Source organism: Salminus brasiliensis, chromosome 1, assembly GCF_030463535.1.
Source record: "Salminus brasiliensis chromosome 1, fSalBra1.hap2, whole genome shotgun sequence".
In the NCBI taxonomy this organism is placed as follows: Eukaryota; Metazoa; Chordata; class Actinopteri; order Characiformes; family Bryconidae; genus Salminus; species Salminus brasiliensis.
Genome location: NC_132878.1, coordinates 19,360,636 through 19,382,879, shown reverse-complemented (window position 1 = coordinate 19,382,879; position 22,244 = coordinate 19,360,636). Strand labels below are relative to the sequence as shown.

The window sequence follows — 22,244 nt, the reverse complement described above, 5'->3', positions numbered from 1 at the left end:
GGCCTTGACTTAAAAATGGCCACATGCATGGCAGGTGACATGTGGTCCACAAGAAAGTAGCAATGAGACTTTGCATACTTTTTCACTTCATAGCAATATGTGGGTAGTTCTATAAAAGTGGATGTTGATGTATTTGTGATGTATACATGTTCAGTACCTATTAATACTTCTCAGTATCTCTCAGTAATTAAGGATGTGCACACATGTTTAGACTGCTCAGTATTTCAAAGTGGATATATTTTAAGGACATATATAAGATCACAATAAATTTTCAATACTTAAGTACATAAGTACCAGCTTCAACAGTAGAGAATTTTCAATAGCTGCTAACAAAAGGTGATAGACAACAATGACAGACTTTTCCAGTTCACAGATTGTAGGATGCTGAATGCAGGATGTATCCTTTAATCCTTTAAAAATGGCATACAAGTACTTTTCTAAATTTTATTATGTATGAATTAAAATGTTGATGTATTTTATATTTCAACACTTTAACAACTAGAGTATTCAGACTGTAAATAGTAACATTATTTGCTTGTTTATTTGTGTCTATCATAACAAGTAAAAGTTTATACAGTAAAACAAAATATATATTTGAATAATGTTCTCTTTAGTAGAACTTTGGAGGGGAACTGTTTTTTTTATTTTTTTTATTTATTTATTTATTTTTTCTCTCCTGTGTTCTCCTGTGTCTAGATTTTTAATTAAAAATGTTCTTCATAAGGGACTCATTTTGGCATGTATTAATCTATTTAGCATATCTGCATTGATGCATGCCAGCTTGAGGCATCACATTACGGGTCTTATTCCTCAATACACACTTTTTATTCCTCAGATCTAACTTTTCTGACTTCATGGTTCACATTTGTGTTGGTAAGTAACTGTATCTGTTTATAGTGTGTTAAACTAAGACCCTGCCCCAAATGATTCTGTACCCCCAGGACACAGTAGATTTGTGAAACAAAGTTCTACATCTAAAATGTGAACTATATGTCCGGTAGGGATCTGTGCACATGGACTGAATGACTCTTTGTTAGACATGTAATGCACTTTTTGTGTCGGAGTGCTCCAGACTTGACAGTGAGTTCTCGCTAATGAGAGTGCCATTATTAGAGCAAAATAAAGGTGAGTAAGTTCATGCACTTCTTTTGCAAATACTTCTGGCATTAACTTTTAGCTAGGCGCTACTGACATGTTGATACTTTTAATTAAAGTTTTGTAGCCACAAATTGCATGTGTTTCCACTCTAGGAGCACATATAAATGTGGTCCATTCAGTGTGTCAATTAGAGATACAACCAAATCTAAATATTCTATTCACAATGAACATGTAATACTTTCTGCATTCTTTACTGAAGGTCCTATTTTTGATGACCAGGAAACAACTTGCTACTTGTATGGCAAGTCGTTTTGTCCCAAAATGTCATCAATTATACAGGCCATTCCTCAATTTCGTCTAGTAAACATATAGATTTGAGACCTAATAGAAATTCTAATTTCTGATATCGACTATGATATCAGCTACTACTCTGACTAGTTATATTGCCAGGATGACATATCCTTAATGTAATTCTGACTAGTCATATGTTACCACTGATTCATTCAGAATCTCATTCTATCTTGTCTACAATTACATTTTAATTAGTAAAAACTCCACTTGAAGAGAGCTATAATTTTTGATGCAAGTACAAATTGTAATTCCAGATATCCACACTGTAATTCTGACTGGTAACAATCCTGCTGTAGATCTGTCATTATTCTCCTTTACAAGTCACTGTTAATCTAGCTTCTTACTCTTTGCGCTGGATTCATTATGAAAGCCACAAAAAGCTTTTATCGCTTGACGTAACTGAATGCAGGGTGTAGAAAGGTTTATTTTGAAGCGTGCATTATCCTCTACGCCCTGAGGATTCACTAGCATGAAGCAGCTGCTTATTCGTGCTGACGAAGAACTACAGTACTTGAATCATGTGTTAATCTTCCACTCGAAGGACAGTGAGAGGGTGAGCTTATTATAAAGACAAAGAGAGGGATTTTGCCCTCAGTTTGATCTTTTTGTCACTTTGGGTTTTCTTTTTTTTCCCCTCATGCTTTTGCTGCAACTTCCCAGCTGAGACTCACTGGACTGAGGGCTATTTTTATTCCCATCTGTTTCCTTGGTATTTTATTGGGAGTGAAAATAGAAAAAAACATAAGGGAATTCAACCCTTCCCAAAAGTGTGCCATACACACATGTGCTGTATTTACGACAACATACATATAGTGAAATATGAGTCAACACTGTGTGTGTTCAGCAACTATCTGAGCAGATGGGGGTGTGTCTGTGGTGGGTGAGAAACATTTTTCCTGCTTAAAATATTCATAAACCTTGGACACTTCAGCTGTTATGAGATACAGTATAATTCAGGGGGGATGCCTTTATTGAAAAACAGAAGATTAAGTGTGTGTGTGTGTGTGTGTGTGTGTGTTATGGATGGGCAGCAAATTGAATAAAATGAGATATTATCATATATAGTATTTAAATAACACTGCAATAGTCTAAACTGTTGATTATTGGCTCTTGATACTTGACACAGCAACTGCATCCTTTAATGTATTACACACCTCAGTAGATTATAGAGGTTACGAACTAGTAGTGCAATAACGAAAGATCACAAAACACTTTCCCAATTACTGACAATATAGTGAGATGCTGCTGCTATCAGTGTTGCTTGCACTAGAGTGGAGGTAATGGGTGTTAAGTCTCTTAATAATAAAAGATCTAACATTATACCAAAGTGTTTCAATTTGAATAGGAAAAGTATTTAATTAGTATAGATGCTTCTCATGATTTAAAGTGTGAAAATATTACTGGATATAGGAAGCCTGCAAGAAGTTACATGGATATTATGTCTGCACTATTATACCTGCACAGCCTCAGCAGTTGCTGCTCAAATCAGCATCACCACTTGAAGCACAACCCCATGATCCTCACTCACGCTACACAAGCTGTGGTTCTCATGGAAAACTGAGTGCCACAGCTGTTGAAACCCCCGGAACCCTTAGATTTATTATTCAGTTATTTACACTAATACAGAGACTATTGTGAATTATTGGTGACAATTTGGATTAGTATCTACTGTGGAGTCCCACAGGGTTCTATTGTAGGGTTGAAATAGAAACTGAATTGAAACTGATTTTAAATATGTCAGTAATGCAGTTGTGAAAATGTGTAGGCTTACATATAGGGTCTAAAGGGTTAAGCATTGGCCCGGTCATCAGGAGATTGTGATTTTGATGCTACAGCCATCCATAGCCAGTAATGATTAGATGATTGTGTCTGTCTGTTAACATTAGGGATAATGGTCTGTAAGCATGTTGAGGCTGTTGGCTTTATGTAGCAAAAAGAACTTCAAGCACTGAAGACATCTTGTGTTTGATAGCTGGAATCCTAGCTAGCGGGTGGGAAGTAGCAATGACCAAACTGGGGAGAAAATTAAAAAGACAACAAAATAAAAGTGGTAGTGGTTCTCACATTACATCCATCAGAACCACCAGAAATGTCTTGTGCTTTCTTTGCCAGTTTGAGAACCAAAACTTTAGAGAACCATTCACTGAAATCCACTGAATTTGAGATTCATATGTTTTTCTTACAAGCTTTTACAACACATGTGTTGAAAGTAATTGAACAATTCTGCTATGCAAACACTAGTGTAATCTCTTTTTAGCTTCATTATTGACTGTGCTACAAAAAGAAGGAAGGTTGTCAGGCACACACACACACACACACACACAGCTCGCTTGTTCTTGCTGTCTCTGTCACACACTGGTAGATGGTGTCAGGTACGTTACCCAACTAGAAGTTAACTGTATTGGTACGTTTATTCAATGGACCTATACAGCACAGACAGGTGACAATTACAACATTAAGTGTCTGAGAAATGGGTTGGGCCACAGTAGGCCCACCAGAACAGATTCAGTGTGCCTTGGCATAGACTGGGATGCATTCTCCCAGAAACTTTTGTTAGTTTTGATGATGGAGGTAGAAAGTGTTGTCTAACATGTCAGTGCAAAATCCCGTAGAGTTTATGAGTTGGGTTAAGATTTCGGGCCTTATTTATAAAAAAAAGATTTATAAAAACCATGCATTTGCACACATGCACACTGTTTTCTGCTTTATAAAACACAGTCTTTAAAATAGTAAAAGGTCAACAAAAATTCCCTCATGAACACACTAAAGAGTGTCCTATTGATTATTAAATGACAGTGTGGCGAGGACTGCAGAACAGAGGTGAAGAGCTTTGAAGAATAAAGGCTGGGGTTCTTTAGCAAGGGGTAAAGCAGCAGCTCGATTGCATAGCCTAAAGGTAAAGCATTAATCAAACAGCAGCATGCCATCAACACTTGGTCTAATCTAAGCACAGAGGCTAAACTATAGTATTTCCAATGTGAAGTGTTAAGAAATGTCTGAAATGCACTCCAGTTCCCCCATTAGTGTCCTATGGCACAGATCTCAAAACAAAGAGTCAAGTTACTTACATACATAATTACATATATACAATTTAATACTTAAATGCATTACTTATGGAGGAACACTAGGAAACAGAAACTTTTTTCCAAACCTAGGGGAAAACAATAATAATTCTTACACTACTTTAGATTTGGTGCCTCTAATTTTATACTTTTCTGTGGGAAACAAATATTGGCCCTACATTTTTATAAATAAGTAATGCCATGTTCAGTAAAGAAACAAGTTTGTAGTAGAGACATACAAGTGTGAGAAACCTTTAAATTGGTAAAAAAAAACAGACCCACGGATTACTGGGTCGAATCTCGGGTCACTCTGTGTGCCATCAGCAGCCGGGGCCTGAGAGAGTACAATTGGCCTTGCTCTCTGTGGGTGGGTAGATAGATTTCTCTCTCCACCGTCAGGCCTCTGCAATTGATCCAGAATGCAGCGGTATGGGTCGTCTTTTAATGTTACTAAGTTCAGCCATGTATCTCCGCTGTTGTGTTCTCCTCACTGGCTTCATGTAGCTGCTGCCCGCATCAGATTCAAAACCCTGACTCTGGCCTACAAAGCCAAGAATGGACCAGCCCCTCCATACTTAATGCCAATGGTCAAAAGACGATCTGTACCAAGAGCCATTTGAGCGATGTATGTATGGCTCGGCTTGAACACTATCCTGGCACCGAAGTGATGGAGCAAACTTCCCCTTGGTGTCCAAACCGCAGAGTCACTTGCTGTGTTCAAACACTAACCGAAGACCATCTCTTCCAAGAGTACTTGGGTGAAGTGTAGTGTCGAGTATTGTGGTCTCCATACTAAGTCACTCTGGATAAGAGCATTTGCTAAATGCTTTAAATATAAATGTAAAGTGAAAGGGGTGTAGATGGGTTAGGTAAATTGATTAGGTAATTGGCTACCTAAAATTGGGAAGGTAAAATAAATAACTAAATAAATAAATTAAATTCATAAACTTTATATCAAGTGGACAAGCTGTGACAAGCTGTGTGTGCATTTACACATCTGTGTCAGCAATCGGAGCAAGTAGCTGAATGCATTCATATTTGATACTAAACACCCTTCGTTTAGTATAACCTACTTATAAACCGTTTTAAACAGTAGTGTTGCTATTTCTAATAAAGATGGTGTAATCAACAAAACAAACAAACAAACTCACAGCAGGCAAAAAAGGCTACTCCCATGGACGTACTGAAGTTAGAAGCACAATTGTATGGAGACATCAGGGTTTCCTTTACTCATGAATTCTACTTTATTTTGAGTCTGGAACAATTGTATGCATTAAGCTTGCCTTAATAAAATGCATAGAAATTAAATGTAAGCTCTGAATCCCAAATGGAAGGGCAATGTTCAAATCTCTTAGCTGATATTGTTTTCCTGTGCCTTTATATAAAAGCGAGAGAGAGAGAGAGAGAGAGTGTGAGAAATTGAAAGAAAATGAGTCTGCCAAACAGACCCCTGTGACTCAAAAAGAATATTTCAGTGGAAACAAACAAACAAACCAACCAACCAACCTTGGTTAATCTCTGTAGAACAATGTTTTCTTCAGTAAACACCTATTAGAGATGGAATTAGGCTCTGGAGTAAGAACAGAATGTTGTGGGTCTCTCTCTCTGTGTGTGTGTGTGTGTGTGTGTGTGTGTGTGTGTCAGAAAGAAACCTTCACATTTTCCAACCAAATTATGAAACATAAGATGTACTAATCCTTTTCTTTATAGAAAGTAGAAGTTCAGTAATTCAGAAGCATTGTGGCATAAAATGTAATCCTTCATTTAACATTCACTGTGTATGTGTATGTGTGTGTGTGTGTGTGTGTAAGAGAGAGATGATCCAATGCTAAATTCATTACATGTAAATTCACAGCAAAATCGCCAGTGTTAAATTAACTCTGGAAGTGTTTACATATTATTTCACTATAATTTCACATCTTCAGAGCAGTTGCGTCCTCTAAGAACAGTACATTTAATTACAGAGCTTGCATTCTTCTTCTTCAGGATCAGAATCTTTTCAGAATTTTTCTATATTTCATACTTCATACTTTTTAAGATTACACAAAGCATTCAAACTGCACACAAATACACTAAACACGGACACTGTGGGTTTAAAAAAGAGCAATACTCACTAGTAGTGTAGCTAGGTAGATTGTACAGGGTACATTTTGCGGTTTGAGACACTGAATTAGATCAGCCAATCTGAGGGAGCATTATCTGCTGCACCATTTAAGGTATGTGAATACAGAGTAGGCAATATGAAACAGTATTCAGCTTCTCACAGAAGTATGTTCTTTATATTTAGCAGCTTTGGCAGTGTGTGTAGCAGTGTGTTTAGCCATGATATTAATATAACCTGTAACACTGCCTTTGTTTTGGCTGCTACTTTTAACCCTGATGGTGACATTATGAACTGTTTCCTCGGCTATTCTGACTAAAGGGTGCAGTCTGATGTTGTTCATGCAGAGGGATGACTGATGGTAATTATTTTACCTTGAAGAATATTAATAAACCCAGGTATTTCTGTCCTCTTCATCTTAAAATGAATGAATGACAAACAGCAATAATGGAACTGTGGAATAATTGCAATAACACACTCAAGGTTCATGCTATGATGTGGGATATTGGCACTGGTGTACTGTGCCAATATCTCATGTTATAGCGCTGCCTCTTGTGTTTTTACAGTGTTTTTATTGGCACAAACATACTTGCTGATGAAAGACATTTTGCACAGTACTGTACTAGTGCACTTATGCACTGAAAATTTAAGGAATGTCATATTTATATATTTATGTACTACTGAAAATTTGTTTTTTTTTATCTTAGTGATTTACAAAATATAAATTAAGACATCAGATTTTAGACTTCTGCTGACATGCTTACATACTAAATATCAAAATATACATGTATTTTGTTTTTGCTTATATTTTGTAGTAAGGATTTTTGGAAAATGTGCTAAAGATTCACAACCACCAACTCGGCTGGAGTGAGCTGAGTAGCCATCAAATAAATATGTGCTCTTCTGACCGACATATCAATAATTTTATGGAACAAAATAAAGTATTGTTATACTGTGTATTTTAATTCTTGTCTATTTCTTGCGGTCTAAGTTGGTTTGAGATTGTGTGGTGGGTAAACCCTTACCTTGGGCGGTGTTTGTCTGACTGTGTCTGAGTCTGACCATCGGTGTTTGAGCTGGGAGGAGTTGGGTACGCACTCACAGAATGTCTGCATCAAACAAAACAAAAACAATGTTGTTTTTGCTGTCCATGTTTGGTGCCAAGTCACAGAAATACAAATGAACTGATTTGACCTTTGAAGTAGGTTTCTTTTTTTCTGACCGCTGGTTTCTGGCCATAGAGGAGCCCCTAAAACAACCTTTCTGTGCACAGTTCTTTAGAAGACCCTTTAAAAAAAATAGATGCATGGGTGAAGAACCTGTATGGGCATTTTCAAACCAGAGCTTTTTCTGGACTCAGGTCTGCTTGCTCCATAAGTTGGGTACATTTGGTCAAGTGTGAAAAATTTGCATTAGATTTTAGAAGAGTTTTTTTTAGCAGGAACTGCATGTGTGAAAGCTATCTGCTCCTGGTGTTGTGTGTGGGGTTGCAGGATTGGTTCATTTTGTTTGCAGATGTTCCTGCAAGGTTAAATGCCACACCTCTAGAAAGCACTGTCTGAGTGTTTGTATCCAGGTCAGAATAATGAAAAGCAGCAACCGGAAAAACTCCCTAGGCTTTACCATTTTGCAAAAAAAAACAAGTTTCCCAAAACAAGCCCAGAATCGGTCCTGAATACAGAAAATGACCATTAACATGTATCAATATGTATATTATGTGGTAATGGGGTTAAACCTTTAAAATGTCTCTCAAACGTTTTGCAGTCAATGACTCCTTTCCTAAGTACATTTTATAAGCCTAATTCTGCTGTTTAAATGTAACAATTTTTATTTGATTGGAGAATGAGGTCTACTCCAGTGATATGTGCTGGTACATATACTGGTATGATCCAGGTTGTTCTGTAACCAGCTAGCTTAGGTAGCTTCATTGCCAAATTTTCTAGATCATTGAGACAGATTATATTTTGTTCCACTGTCCCTGTTCACACAAAAAACTAACTTGAACTTCTCATTAAACTTGCAATTGGGTCATAGCTTGGATGCATGTCATGGACCACTATTTGAGAACCAAAAGTGGTCCTTGTATTTACACTGGAATGACTGACTTGGAATGACTGACTTAAAAGTTTTTAATCTGTGACATATTACCAGACAATACCTTCACTGATATGATGTGAAAACACTGGACCAGGGATGGGCAACGGGGGGACAGAGTCTACAATTTGTTGAGTTGCCTGCTCTAACAGACCTAATAAACCTAGCAATTAACAAGTGAGTTGAATCAGGTGTATTTGAATAATTGGCCACCCCTGCACTAGACCAATGAACAGCAACCCTAGTTCTGGAGATCTATGCTCCTATGCTCCTATCCTATGCTGTCTAGTTCCACCCTCAACCTGCAGCAACTGTACTAATCAACCGAACTAATCAACTCCGTCAACAGTCTCTGATTGGCTGGATCAGATGCATTAGTGTTTGGTAAGAGGAAGGCAGCAGTCCAGAAGTCCAGTCCGGTTCTGCAGTCCACATCTGTGCATGCCCTTGTTGACCTTAAGTGTTGTAGGGTGTCCTATTTCTTATGTTGGCAATCAAAAAGGAGTGCTCACATGTCCTCTACACTCTTTGAGTAATGCCATAGATGAATATGAATATGAAATATGTGGGAGTGTGGAGAACCTTTAAATCGATAAAGAACCATTACATTGAAGGCTCTTTAGACCTTAAAAGCTTATATCTCTATTATAAATAAAAGTGGTTATTCTATGTCATGGCTAATTTGTTCACTACAGTGGCACAATCACAATACAACCCTAAAGCAGTGACTAGTTAAAAAAAAAAAAAAAAAAGAAAGATATGTATTCTTTCAATGTTGGCCAGACAGCTGTGAACAAATCCCTCCACTGAGATTGGTCCTTACTCGTATCTAGAGGAATTTTCAGTAATAGGCCACTTCTGAGTTTACATAGAAGGCTGCAGTAAGGGTACATAGAGGGCACTGGTGAGAATCCCCTTGATCCCCAAAATAAAAAATGGAACACCCTACAGCCTCGCTGTTCTTGCATGCACATGCAAATGTGGATTGCAGGACAGCAAATGCAGCATTTGGGATAGGACAAATTTAAACTCAGCTGCAGCCTCAAAACATTTTGTGGCAGCCATGGGCCAATCAGAGTACAGAGGTTACAATACGCCACTGTAGGTCAACAAATTAGCATAAACAAATTATCAGTATAGAACATGCAGAACCTACATGTCACATGAGGCTGTGCATTTTTACCAATGCCGTCAAGGCTTCTTGCCGTATAGATATGCATGTTGTTTACTTCACTTAAGTGTGGACTTTGATGAGGGCCGCAGGGCTTAGGGTGCCGTTTGGGACAGGACTGTAAATGTAGGTTGGAACTAAACTCAGCAGGAAAGAGGATGTCCAGGAAGAGGTGTGAGAGAGTGAGCAAGGCACCCTACTTTTATAGGGTGCTACAAAGGTGCTACAAAGGGCTATTTCAGCAATGGCATTGAAGAACCACTTTTGTTTCTTCTATGTCAAGAAGAACCATGTTTGTACAAGAGATGTGTGAGTGTGAAGAACATTTTAAAGGTTCAAAGAACCTTCACTTGATGTAAAGGTTTCTATATTAAGGTATAGGACCTTCACACTCACACAACTCTTTGTAAACCAAGCTTGCACTGGTCAGTACTAAATTTAAACTAACAGTACTAATAGTGCCCACAGAACAAAACAAAACGTTTTGAAGTCTGTAGACCAGGTCAGCCTGGTCGTATCCATGTTGCTCTCTATTGAAGTAAGCATTTCAGTGTATCACTGTGCAGTTGTAACTAGCTAAATGCTATCTAAATGATAGCTGTATATGACATGGCCTTCATAATAACTGAAGCCATCCTTATATCCAGTGACTGACATCCAACTTGAACTTGAACTGGTAAGATTTTGTATGGATTATTGGTCTCATGTTAGTTCCCCCAGGAGAAGCTTTAGTGCTTTAGTGCTTACAGCAAAAGAACAGTGCACAAAGCAACAAATGCAGGGATCCCAACAGTGTTTTCAAGAAATATTCTTAAAAATTGCAAATTTTGTATATCAACAGAGATTTACACTGTGTGCATAATTCACGACAGGTGGAACAACATGATCTCACATAGATCCATATAACTGGATTGTTCCAGTCCAAAAAAAAGGAGCACTGTGGAGTGGAATACATACAAACACACACACACACACACACACACACACACACACACACAAAACCTGTCTCATGTACTCAAAGAAAAATAACAGAGCTGGAAGATAATGTTGGAGAATTCTGCTGTTTATGAATTTTTTGGAGCTTAATGGAGAAACTGTAAGAATTCATCATTTCACCACAGTTAAGGTTAGGTTTAGAATGAGGGTTAAGATTAGGTTTAAAATAAGGGTTAAGGTTTAGGTTTAGAATAAGGGTTAAGGTTTAGGTTTAAAATAAGGGTTAAGGTTAGGTTTAAAATAAGGGTTAAGGTTTAGGTTTAGAATGAGGGTTAAAGTTAGGCTTAGAAGAACGGTTAAGATTAGGTTTAAAATAAGGGTTAAGATTAGGTTTAAAATAAGGGTTAAGGTTTGGTTTAGAATAAGGGTTCGGGTTTGGTTCAGAATGAGGGTTAAGGTTAGGCTTAGAATAAGGGTTAAGGTTAGGCTTAGAATAAGGGTTAAGGTTAGGTTTAAAATAAGGGTTCAGGTTAGGTTTAGAATTAGGGTTAAGGTTGGGCTTAGAATAAGGGTTAAGGTTAGGTTTAAAATAAGGGTTAAGGTTTAGGTTTAGAATAAGGGTTAAGGTTAGGTTTAAAATAAGGGTTAAGGTTAGGTTTAGAATAAGGGTTAAGGTTTAGGTTTAAAATAAGGGTTAAGGTTAGGTTTAGAATAAGGGTTAAGGTTTAGGTTTAGAATAAGGGTTAAGGTTTAGGTTTAAAATAAGTGTTAAGGTTAGGTTTAAAATAAGGGTTAAGGTTTAGGTTTAGAATAAGGGTTAAGGTTTAGGTTTAGAATGAGGGTTAAGGTTAGGTTTAAAATAAGGGTTAAGGTTTAGGTTTAGAATGAGGGTTAAGGTTAGGTTTAGAATGAGGGTTAGTTTTTCTAATACATTTAAAGGTTCTATTTTTTTCCAGTAGTGATTTCTTCTTTTTCTACTCTTCTTTACAGATTAAGTCAATAATTCTGGGGGGCGCATGTATAAGATAAGCCATTCAGAGGCCAAAGTTGCTTCTTTGCCGGGAGCACTCCAAGTGAGAGACAGGTCTGGCAGTCATTCATAATTCGCAAGATAACAAACATGTTAGTAACCAGCATCCAGTTAGAAAAAAGCAACAGAGCTGTCAAGAAAGTGTGAATGCCGATGGCCTGAGTCTCTGTCTGAACCTTTTAAAGGTTAAAGAAACCTTTAGCTGTTGAAATGTTCTTTATTAATTTAAAGGTTCTTCACACTGACACTTCTACATCACAAACATGATTCTTTATAGGACCAAAAGTGGTTCTTCTGTTGCATCTCTCAAAGTACTTTCATATTTAAGAGTGTACATTAATATCATTTACATTGACTGGAATTGACCAGTGTCATGTTCTGGCTCAGGAAAAATGGGACTTGCCAGAGTTTACCATTTGTACTTATGACCAGTTTCCTTGTTCTTAGAAACTCAGAAAAACACAACTTTCCATACAACTTTCCATCAGGAAACACTGTAACTGCTCTATTGAATCAAAATGCTGTTTGGGACTTGAACTGTTTGGACGATGAAATACATTGTGGTTAGCCGTGATGATCTGTTCTTGTTTCAGTAAAAAAAAAAAAGTCCCTCCGAACTTGAGACAAATTAGAAAGCTCTTACATTGTGGGGATATGTTGTTGTTAGCTGAGAGGAAAAGTAAAAGTAAGTGCAGGAAGTGTGACTGTATGTGTGTGCTGGGGCGATATAACGTTGACCTGTGAATCACCCCTTCACGCTCAATGCTCTTTTTTTCTAGGTGATGTGCATGCTCTTATCCTACACACACGCGGTCAGCTTACACTGCTTCCCTAAGCACATCCGATCAGATTTGCCTCTTTATGTTCCAGCCAATAAAAGCAGAGACGATTCCATTAGCATTAAACCTTAATGGGGCGAGAATTAGATCAAAGAAACATTAAGCCGTGTCTGAGGAAGCATGCTTGTGTGTGTGTGTCTAAGAGGAACAGCCAGAGTGTTTTCAGGACGTTATGTATTTTACTGAAGGGAGACTCTTTTATATGTTAATGTGCGAGTGACGTCTATTGAAAGAGACACTGTATGTGTCTGGTAAATGTGTGTCTGTGTGTGTGTAATCAGGCTGCTCTGTAAGCTAATTAGAAAAAAGAAGCTTTCGACATATTCTTTTCCCCAGGAGGTGTAAGAAAAGACAGGCAGCTATAAGGAAGAGACCTGGTAGACTAGCCATGGGTATATACATATATGTCTACTCAGGCTACATATTTATTGTTTAGTTTACTTTTTTCCCTTGACTAATACTTGTGTATAGTCTGTATGCTTGTTAAATGTCATACTTATGTTGCTCTCACCAAGTACAATTCCATGAATATGATACATACTTGTCGACTCATCAAGATTCTGACTCAGATTCCTACTGGCCTCCTAGTGGCCATTTTGATTGCCACTCAGATATTTGTAATTAATATAATCAAATAAAAAAAATTCCCTTGTAACTGTAACTCTTTTGTAACTATTTTCAGATTAACTTAAACCCTGTTGGATGTGTCTACAAAATGCTGCAACTGTGTTGAGCTGCCAGTGAGCAATGAGGGGAGGGCTAAGAACCCCCTGTATGAAAACAGGTCATATCTCTCCACAACGAAAGCCATACTGAGATGACAGAACTTTCATCATTCTGTAAGACGGCCACACTGCAAAAAATAGCATTTCAACACAATGTTGAAATGTTGACTTTGTCTTTTGTGAATGTCAGTGTTCGCTTCTGGTGTTAAAATGCAAATTGTGTGTGAAGTGTCTGTGAAGAGTTAAAATGCTAACGCATGTGGATAATGAGGACAGTACACCGCTGCCCTGCAAAATCATTTTGTGAAGTTCCCAATATTCCATATTTTGAAATCCCATATTTTGTGCAAACCACTGTAAAAATGTGATCCTACCAGCAGCAAACTAAATCATAGTTCATGTAAAAGTGGGCCAGGAACTGTGATTTTTATGCTGTATTTATTCACCCAAGAATGGTTCAAAGCGGACTGAACTCGGATGAAGGTCCATAGTCCACATGAAACAAGAAGCATTCCAAAAGAAACATTTTTGTAAATGGAATGTGTAAGTGCTTTACAAGGAGCCATGGGGGGCCCTTCTTCCAGAGAACAAGAAAACAAAAAATCCACGTAAGCTGAGTGCTTGATGGCTGCAGAAAATTATTTTCTTGGGGGGGATTTAAAAATGTTTTAGGAGGGGTTTTACATTTGTTTTTGTTTGTTTTCATACAGCCTATATTCCAATTACTACATATATGAAAAATATGTCACATCTTAAACTGTTGTAAGCAACCAATTGCTTTTATACCATAGAACATGCTCAAGTCTGTCTAAATGACAGCACATATAAGTGTTTAGACAAGAATGACTTGGAACGAGCGTCTGGTGCTGGATAGACAAAAAGCTCAATTTAAAGTTGTTATTTATTTCATGGTGTTGGTTCTGTAGTCCACTCGCTAAGCCAAATATCCATCAAGTATCAGACAGCTCAGTGCAGCTGTTGGCTTACTGACATGAGTATTGACATATCCAGCCAGCTAGGCTCAGAGAAGTTAGCTAGGTATCTAACAGGCTAAATGCCACAGCATAGACCATGTTCCAGCTACTTAAAGCTCAATTCCCACACGTTTAGAGGATAAAGCTTCATACCAAAGTTGAGGGAAGAATCTTTTTGACTGTTTTAAGGTACATCTTACAGACTTACAGGTTTATCCAGGTTTGCTTGCTTTCCCTTTCATTCAATCTCAACACATTGCTAAGCTTGGAATTACAGTGGCCTTTTTTTTCCCCACCTGTTTTTAGAGCATAACTTTACCAGTCACTGAGCCCCCGCAGTGCCCTCACCATGTGGCTCTATTAACTAGATAGACACAGAACAGAAATCTGACACGTCATAATTTTTAAATACTGTCCTCATGCTTTTTTATATAAAGCAGTATACTGTGTTACCTTTTTACAGCCCAGCCATACATGTGGCTCAGTCAAACAGATCTTAGAGACAGAATTATTTAAATAAATAGTTTACATAATAAATAATTATCTTTATAATTATATTATAATATAATAATTCTATTATAAATAAACTATCAATTTTATAATTAAACTGTGGTGATGGTGATAATAAGCTCAACCCCACTGTAGGTATGACATAACCATGGTACTGCAGTGTTATGATTATCATCTAGCCACTTTTTGTACACACCTTAGCTACTTCTTGTAGAAGAGAATCTGAAAAGCTGTCCATGAGTGAGAGGCTCTCTCTCAGCTCTCTCTCTCTCTCTCTGCATCTTCTCTCTTACAACAGATGGAGCAGCACATTCAGTTTGCACGACAGCTCACACTGATGAATGTGCACAGTGTTGCGCAATGTGTTGCCAAAGACCAATCACTAATCTGTAGTTCGCTCCTACTTTATGTTTAGTTAATTCCCATCCCAACTTCTGAATTGAACATGTTTGTGGGACTCATTCAAATGCATACAGCTCACTTCTGTTAAAATTGATTTATTTGCATTTGCATGTGTGAATAGGCACGTAAATGCTACTTGATATCACAAATATCCAAATTACCACACTGCATCTTTTTCAAACAGGACTTAGCCACTTTCCTCTGAAAACGGTTGGTAGTACTGCTTCTTTCCATATATTAGAGGGTAGGTGTCCTCACCATGTATTAGACAACTAGACAACATAGCACAGCTTTCACATTAATAGACATTATGTGACTAGTTTGTTGATGTGTGTTTTTTGTGGTTTGTCTTAAAGCTCATACATTGGTCTTAAAGCTTCTAACCATTAAATGCCACCAAAAAGCATTTAAGACACTTCTGTCTTTGGTTTTTGTCTTCTTAAAGAATTTTGAAAAAGCTTCCCTGGTGGCTCCTTGTGAAACTGCTTGAGAGTATGCCAAGAGTGTGTAAAGCTGCACCAAAGGCAAAGGGGGATACTTTGAAGACTCTAAAATAGAAGATAGCTTTGATTTGTTTCACCCTTTCTGGTCATTGCATTATTCCTTAGATGTGATCTCAGACTGAGTATGTCTTTTTATTATTCTGATTGTTTGGATTTCTATGACATAGTCGATCCATTTTAGCACAGATGCTGAAGGTTGGCAATTAATATGCATTATTCTATTAACATGATGATTTTAATTGGTTTTCACTCAAGGTATGTATAAAAGTACTATTACAGAATGAATGGAATGGTATGCTAAGCACTACATTGTAAAATTTTGAATAGGACTTACTACTTTGCATTTTGAGTTTTATGACTCTGCACCATAGTTGGATCTGAAGTTCTTACAAATAACTGGCACCCTTAATGAAGATGAGTTCAACTTCAAATTTAACGCAAGAATGATCTGGTTAGATTTTGTATGGATGTATACTCTCAGGTCAGTTTATGTTTTACCTTATTCTTATCTTACTTAGCATTAAAGGAGAAAATTCAATGCCAGCAAATGGGCAGTACACAAAGCATTGCAAATGTTATACATATCATTGCAAATACTGTATTAGTACATTGTATTATATTTCATTTATTTTAAGTTTTCTTTCTTCATATACATTTTTCTGCTCATCTGTACAGATGGAGCCAATTATTCTGGGGGGGCACTGTATAAGATAAGCCAGTCAGAGGCTAAAGTTGCTCTTTTGCCAGTAGCACTCTATGTGAGACCCTCTGGTAGTCATTCATAATTTGCAAGATAACAAGCATATGTGAGTAACCAGCATCCAGTATACTTTGCCTGATGACTGGCTAAAAGGTCATGAGGACTCAGGGCACAATTGCCACAGAAACAGGTCTCAGGATGTTTGGGCTCTATGAGGGTTAGATGACCTTATAATAATACAGAGTAATAACTGTAAGAAAAAAACTGATTAAAGCATTTATTTTATTTGGAACACATGCTTAACACAAAGGCCTTTTCTGATCACTTGGCCAGTCAATGTAATATTCATCATCATGGTTAACTATTAACTTCTAGCCGCTTGAGCTAATCGGCTAGCTGGCTGACATACACTGGAAAACATGTACATTTCTTAAAAAACAAAGCAAAAGTGCATGCCAGCCAGCCAACCAACTATCTTAAGTAGCTAAAAGTTGTTAGTTAACTAAGATGATAAAGATTATTTTGTTTATTTATGTTTAGTCGGCTAGCTGGCTAGTATGTTCACTATCTACAGCTTGTTTACTTGCCACAGAAAAGCTTTGCCAATGTAAAAGGGTGCTAAGGAGTAGCCACGCATGAGTCTAAAGCTACCATGCTCAATGCCATCTGGTAGCCCCACAGCTCTAGGGGTAGGTTTGAATTTGGCATTTTTGCTCTATAACTAATTATCCAATATCAGTACTTGACCTTCCTAATGCTTTCATGGTCAGATGCCATCAAATCCTCACATCAATGTTCCAAAATCTAGCGTAAGGCCTTTGCAGAGGAGTCTGTTACTGCAGTAAAGGGAACTCCTCATTACTACCCTTGATATCAAAAGAAACTCTGGACAAGCCAATGTCTACAAATTTGTGGACACATATTGTACTTTTAACATTTCTGTTGTATTTCACCAGTACTGTATTGCTCTCCTTGCGATGTGGAAGGGGCGGCCCTAAAAGTGGGTTAGGTTTTTGTCAGCATACCCCTGACCAATCACCAGGCTAACCTGGCTAAACCCTCTCTTTGAGTCTGAGCAACCTGAAGAGCGACAACTAGGGGAACGGCTGCCCTACGTGTTCCGTTGTCCTTTACTGGATGCATGGGAGGTCTTGACGTAGCACTGTAGCTGGGGAGATCTGCTGGACGTCTGTCACTTGTGCCCTGCCCTACCAGCACAGTGCATGGCCAGCCTTCTCTGAGAAGTGCATTTTGGATGTGCATTTTGGTGATTTTTGAGGAGTGGTTTATCTTATTTCTGCTTTATGTTTTTTGCTGAATGCTAAATTTACATATCTCCCATGTGTAGTATTATACATAAATTCAGTATATCAAAAAGTGGCTTTAGTGGCTTTAAAGGTAATCAATACTTTAGTTACATGTGTAAATTAACACTGTTAAGTAATGTAACCATATAGCTGTCACCTTATTAGTAAAATGTTTTAATGTATTCACCCCAAGTACAATACACATCTCACAATGATAATGCAGATGTTTTTCATAATATAATTTGACTTGTAACCCATTTTCTAGAAGCACAAGCTGTGAGGCAACAGTTAATCTACATGGCATGCAGTGCATGCATGGAAATATGGATATATTACAACAGGAACTCCACTAAACTCCATTAAAAAATCCATAAAAGGAAGATTTTGTTCCCTGTGTAAATGGTTCCATAGCCAGTATAGTAGGAAGGAGGAAGATGCACAGAGTTACAGAGTACAGAGTTACTGTACGTAGGCCCAGTTAAACCAGTTTCTGTGAACTGAGAACGGAAAGCAAGAAGAAAAACAGAAGCAATACTTCTACACAGATAAGACCCATTTTAAACTAGTCTTGAAGTCACTCACGGCTCTTTTGCCAGAAGGTAGCTTCCAAATGACAGACAGGTCTGGCGGTTATCCATAATTCACAAGATCATGGGCATATTTGAGCGACTAGAGTCCTGTTTCATTTTTCTAACTGCTGGAGGTGAGGCTTTGGAGGTGTGAATGATGACTGCCAAGGAGGCCATGAGAAATCAGAGCACGAAACGGGTCATAAGATCTTTGGTCACTATATGTTGGAGGTGACCTTATAGCCTAATATCAACAACGAGAGGTCGACTCTACTTGTAAAATGAGTCTACAGCCAACCTCATGGAGAGTGTCCTACTGACATAAAGTTAGAAAGTATTTCAAAGGATAAAGGGATTTTTTAAACAACAGATATGACAGTGAAGTGAAGTAGATATGCCAGCTAAATATAAAGACCGCATACTGAAAAAAAATGAATTCTATGAATTTGTTGTTTAATCAAGAAAATGACATACACAGTTAAAATGAATAGATATCTTAGATGTTGAAGCACAAATCCAGCAACTCTAGCACTAATCCATCAATTAGCAATATCCCTATCTGGGTAATATGTCTATAAATCTGTACAAATATAAATACAATAATAATAAATAATAAAAAAAAAAACAAGGATTGACTTTTAAACTGCATTTTCATTGAAAACCCAGGAAACATGCATAATTTGTTGCACTGTTCTTCTCATCCCAAAACAAAGCATACCTATATAATGAGTGCGTTATATGCCAGTGCCTGTATATGTATCTGTTAATTGTTGAAAATATTCTTCTGTATTTAGATTTGATCTGAAAGTGTTGGTGGACTAAAACTGAAGTTTGTGCTTAACCTTTGAGTCTTTTACGCAGAAAGAATGACAGAAACATTCACAAAGAAAATTTAAAAATAACACACTTACCAAGAACTTTATTATGAAGACAATACTAATACTATGTAGGGCTTCATTTGCTCTCTAACCAGCTTGTTCTTCATGGCCTGAATTCCTCAAAATGTTGGAAACACTCCTGCTGATCAAAAGCTCTTTCATGCTGTGAATCTCCCAATCTGCCACTTCCCAAAGGACATAGATTCAGAACAGGTGACTGGGAAGGCAACTGAGAAACACTAAACTCATTGTCATACACGAAACCAGTTTGAGACAATTTTTGCTTTGTGACATGATGCATTATCATGCTGTAAGATAAATTGTGGTCATGAAGGGATGCACATGGCCAGCAGAAATACATAAGTAGGCTGTTGTTGGTATTAGCGAGTCTAAAGTGTGCCAAGAAACCATTTCCCAGCCCATTGCCCCACCTCCACCAGCCTGATCTGTTGACACAAGGCAGGTTGAGTTTTCTTATAATTCTGAACCTACCAGCTCTATGCCTCAACAGAAACCAAGATTCATCAGATTAGGCTTCATTCTCTAGTCTTCAGCTGTCTGATTTTTTTGTGATCTTGTGCCTACTGCAGCCTCAGCTTTCTCTTCTCGGCTGACATTAGTAGAAACTGTTGTGACCTGCTGTTGTAGCCCATGTCTAAATATGACCTGCAGTGCATTCTGCGATGCTTTCTGCTCACCACAAATGGTTACCTGTGTTACCATAGCCTTTCTGTCAGCTTGAAACAGTCTGGCTGTTCTGAACAGACCTCTCTTGTCAAAATGTGGTTTCCGTCTGCAGAAGTGCTACTCCATTGAAGTGCTGTTTTTGCACCATTCTGAGTAAACTCTAGAGATTATTGTGCTAAAAACCACAGGAGATCAGCAGTTCTAGAAATCCTTAAAGCAGCACTGCAGATAATTGGAATTTCTTGCTCCTGGGTTCAAGTCAGGCAGAGAAATTTGTGCTTTGAGCCACCACTAAGGGACATGTACTTCTGGACAAGCTGGGAGATCGAAGCATGTGGACTGTCGCAGTAGGGTGATATTACAGGATTTCACACAATTATGACTGATTTAGAAGCTGTTAATTTAAGGTAAAAATAGTACATTGTGATGTTGTAAACCAGCCCATCTGGCACCAACAAGCATGTCACACTCAAAATGACTGAGATCCCATTTCCCCCCTATTCTGATGTTTGATATCAACATTACCTGAAGCTGCTGGAGTTTATGTGTGGTTTTGAGTGAGTTTAAAAAAAAACAAGTGAGCAACAGGGTGTTTCCAACCAATTATAAACTGGGATCCACACAAAACAAACCATGCTCCTGCTACACATATCTGTACTTGAAACTGTTCAGAGCATATTATCTGTTCATTCTGAATAATGTATTCATATTCGGTTACATCCATAACATTTAAAACCTCTTCCTATTTGACATACAGTATAGTGCATTGTGTAGGCTGTCAAAGCCATTAGCTTACACCCTGAGGTCATCCTAGACACAATCGCCTAATGAACAGAGCTATTAAGGATGTGAAGAGAGTGGTCTGGTATCGCAGAGCTGGTGGAGTACGTGCATCTGGGTCACTTAGCATGAGGTGTGTTAACATAACATTGAGGTACTCTGGAAGAAGAATATAAATGGATGTCTGGAAGTGGGCTAATTTTCAGAACTTAGATTGAAGACCATTGGTGCAAAGTTGACCATAGTATAGTTGAAGTGAACTAACTCATAAGTAGAAACAAAAATACGGACACAGGTTCTAAAATTGGGTCGAATTAATTATGGACTATTGTTTAGGTGCTATGAATGGCTGAAGGCCATGCAGTCACACGCACTGGAAGTTTAATGTGCAGTTGGAATAAAAGCAGGACATACTGAAAAAAAAGAATAAATGAGCTCTGTTGACCGAGTCCTCTCAGGAAAACAGTTTTTTCGAGTTCTCTTTATGCTATTACTGGATATGTAGCTACACCGGAAACATCCAGTGGTGAAAAGCAAGAAATCTAGAACTGGATTTTCAGACACAGATTAATGCCAACCCTGGAGTACGGGTCTTCTCATTAATCAGTACAGTACATGCTCCCTTTTGAGCACATGAAGAGACCGGCTACTTTAGAAACAGCTACTTTCCTGGTGTACAGCTAGATACTGCAGCCCATCTGCTAGTCATCCTTGAGCCCTTCATCAATGGTCAGTTTCCACAGTGTCCACATGAAATGATTTTAATTTAAAATGAATGACTGAATTGGATCTGCCATGGCAATGTAGCATATCTCTTTTACATGCTGCATCCTAGAGAGATGTGATTAAACCCTTGCAATGTATAGTGTGTAATTGTGCACCTGTATTGTGAGGTTTTAAGGTAAGTGGAGCTCAGTAAGTGACCAGCGAGTGGAAATAAATGATAGATGAGGTTGGTGTTTCTAATAAAGTGGCTTGTGAGTGGACATACAGGGTAGGTGTTTCCAGTATGTGGAAGAATAACATACAACACTAAGCTATGTTTGTAGATATAACATATAGATCATACAATTGTCACAGTCACTTTGAATTGGTATAGAGAAGAAAATATTCCCAGTCTAAATAATTATTCTTACATCATAACTGCAAAAATGTAATTTTCCAAATATATTGTCCTCTTTTTTTCATGAAAAGTTGTTCAGAGTGCTATTTTGTGGAAAGGAAAAAAATTCCTTTATCTTTGCCATAGTTTGACATCGAAACGTAATGTAAATGTACTTTTCTTGCAAACTTATATAATAATATGCATTGAACATAATTGATTATGCCTTGTAATTTAATGTAAGTTTAAGTATTAAATATCAAGCAAATATCAAGCTTATATTGAATAAAAATGGAATTCATTAACTAATCAATTTGATATGGCTGCAACAATAAGTTTAACATTGTAATATCATAATGCAAAACTGTAACATTGTGCAAGGTAAAGAACAGAATTTCTGTCAATTATGATTTCTTATAGAGCTG

The 22,244-nt window shown here is 37.6% G+C and overlaps 1 protein-coding gene across 2 annotated transcripts in view; it reads right to left on the bottom strand.

Annotated features, from left to right (window-relative positions):
• fibcd1b (fibrinogen C domain containing 1b) overlaps window positions 1–22,244 on the bottom strand; it is a 164,039-nt gene that overhangs the window by 108,397 nt on the left and 33,398 nt on the right. The window contains exon 2 of one of the 2 annotated variants that reach the window (XM_072674073.1): window positions 7,638–7,721. The exons of the other annotated variant lie outside the window; for it this stretch is intronic. Within the exon in view, the coding sequence (XP_072530174.1) occupies window positions 7,638–7,721 (84 nt within the window). The remainder of the gene's footprint in view (window positions 1–7,637; window positions 7,722–22,244) is intronic. 2 annotated transcript variants of the gene reach the window in all.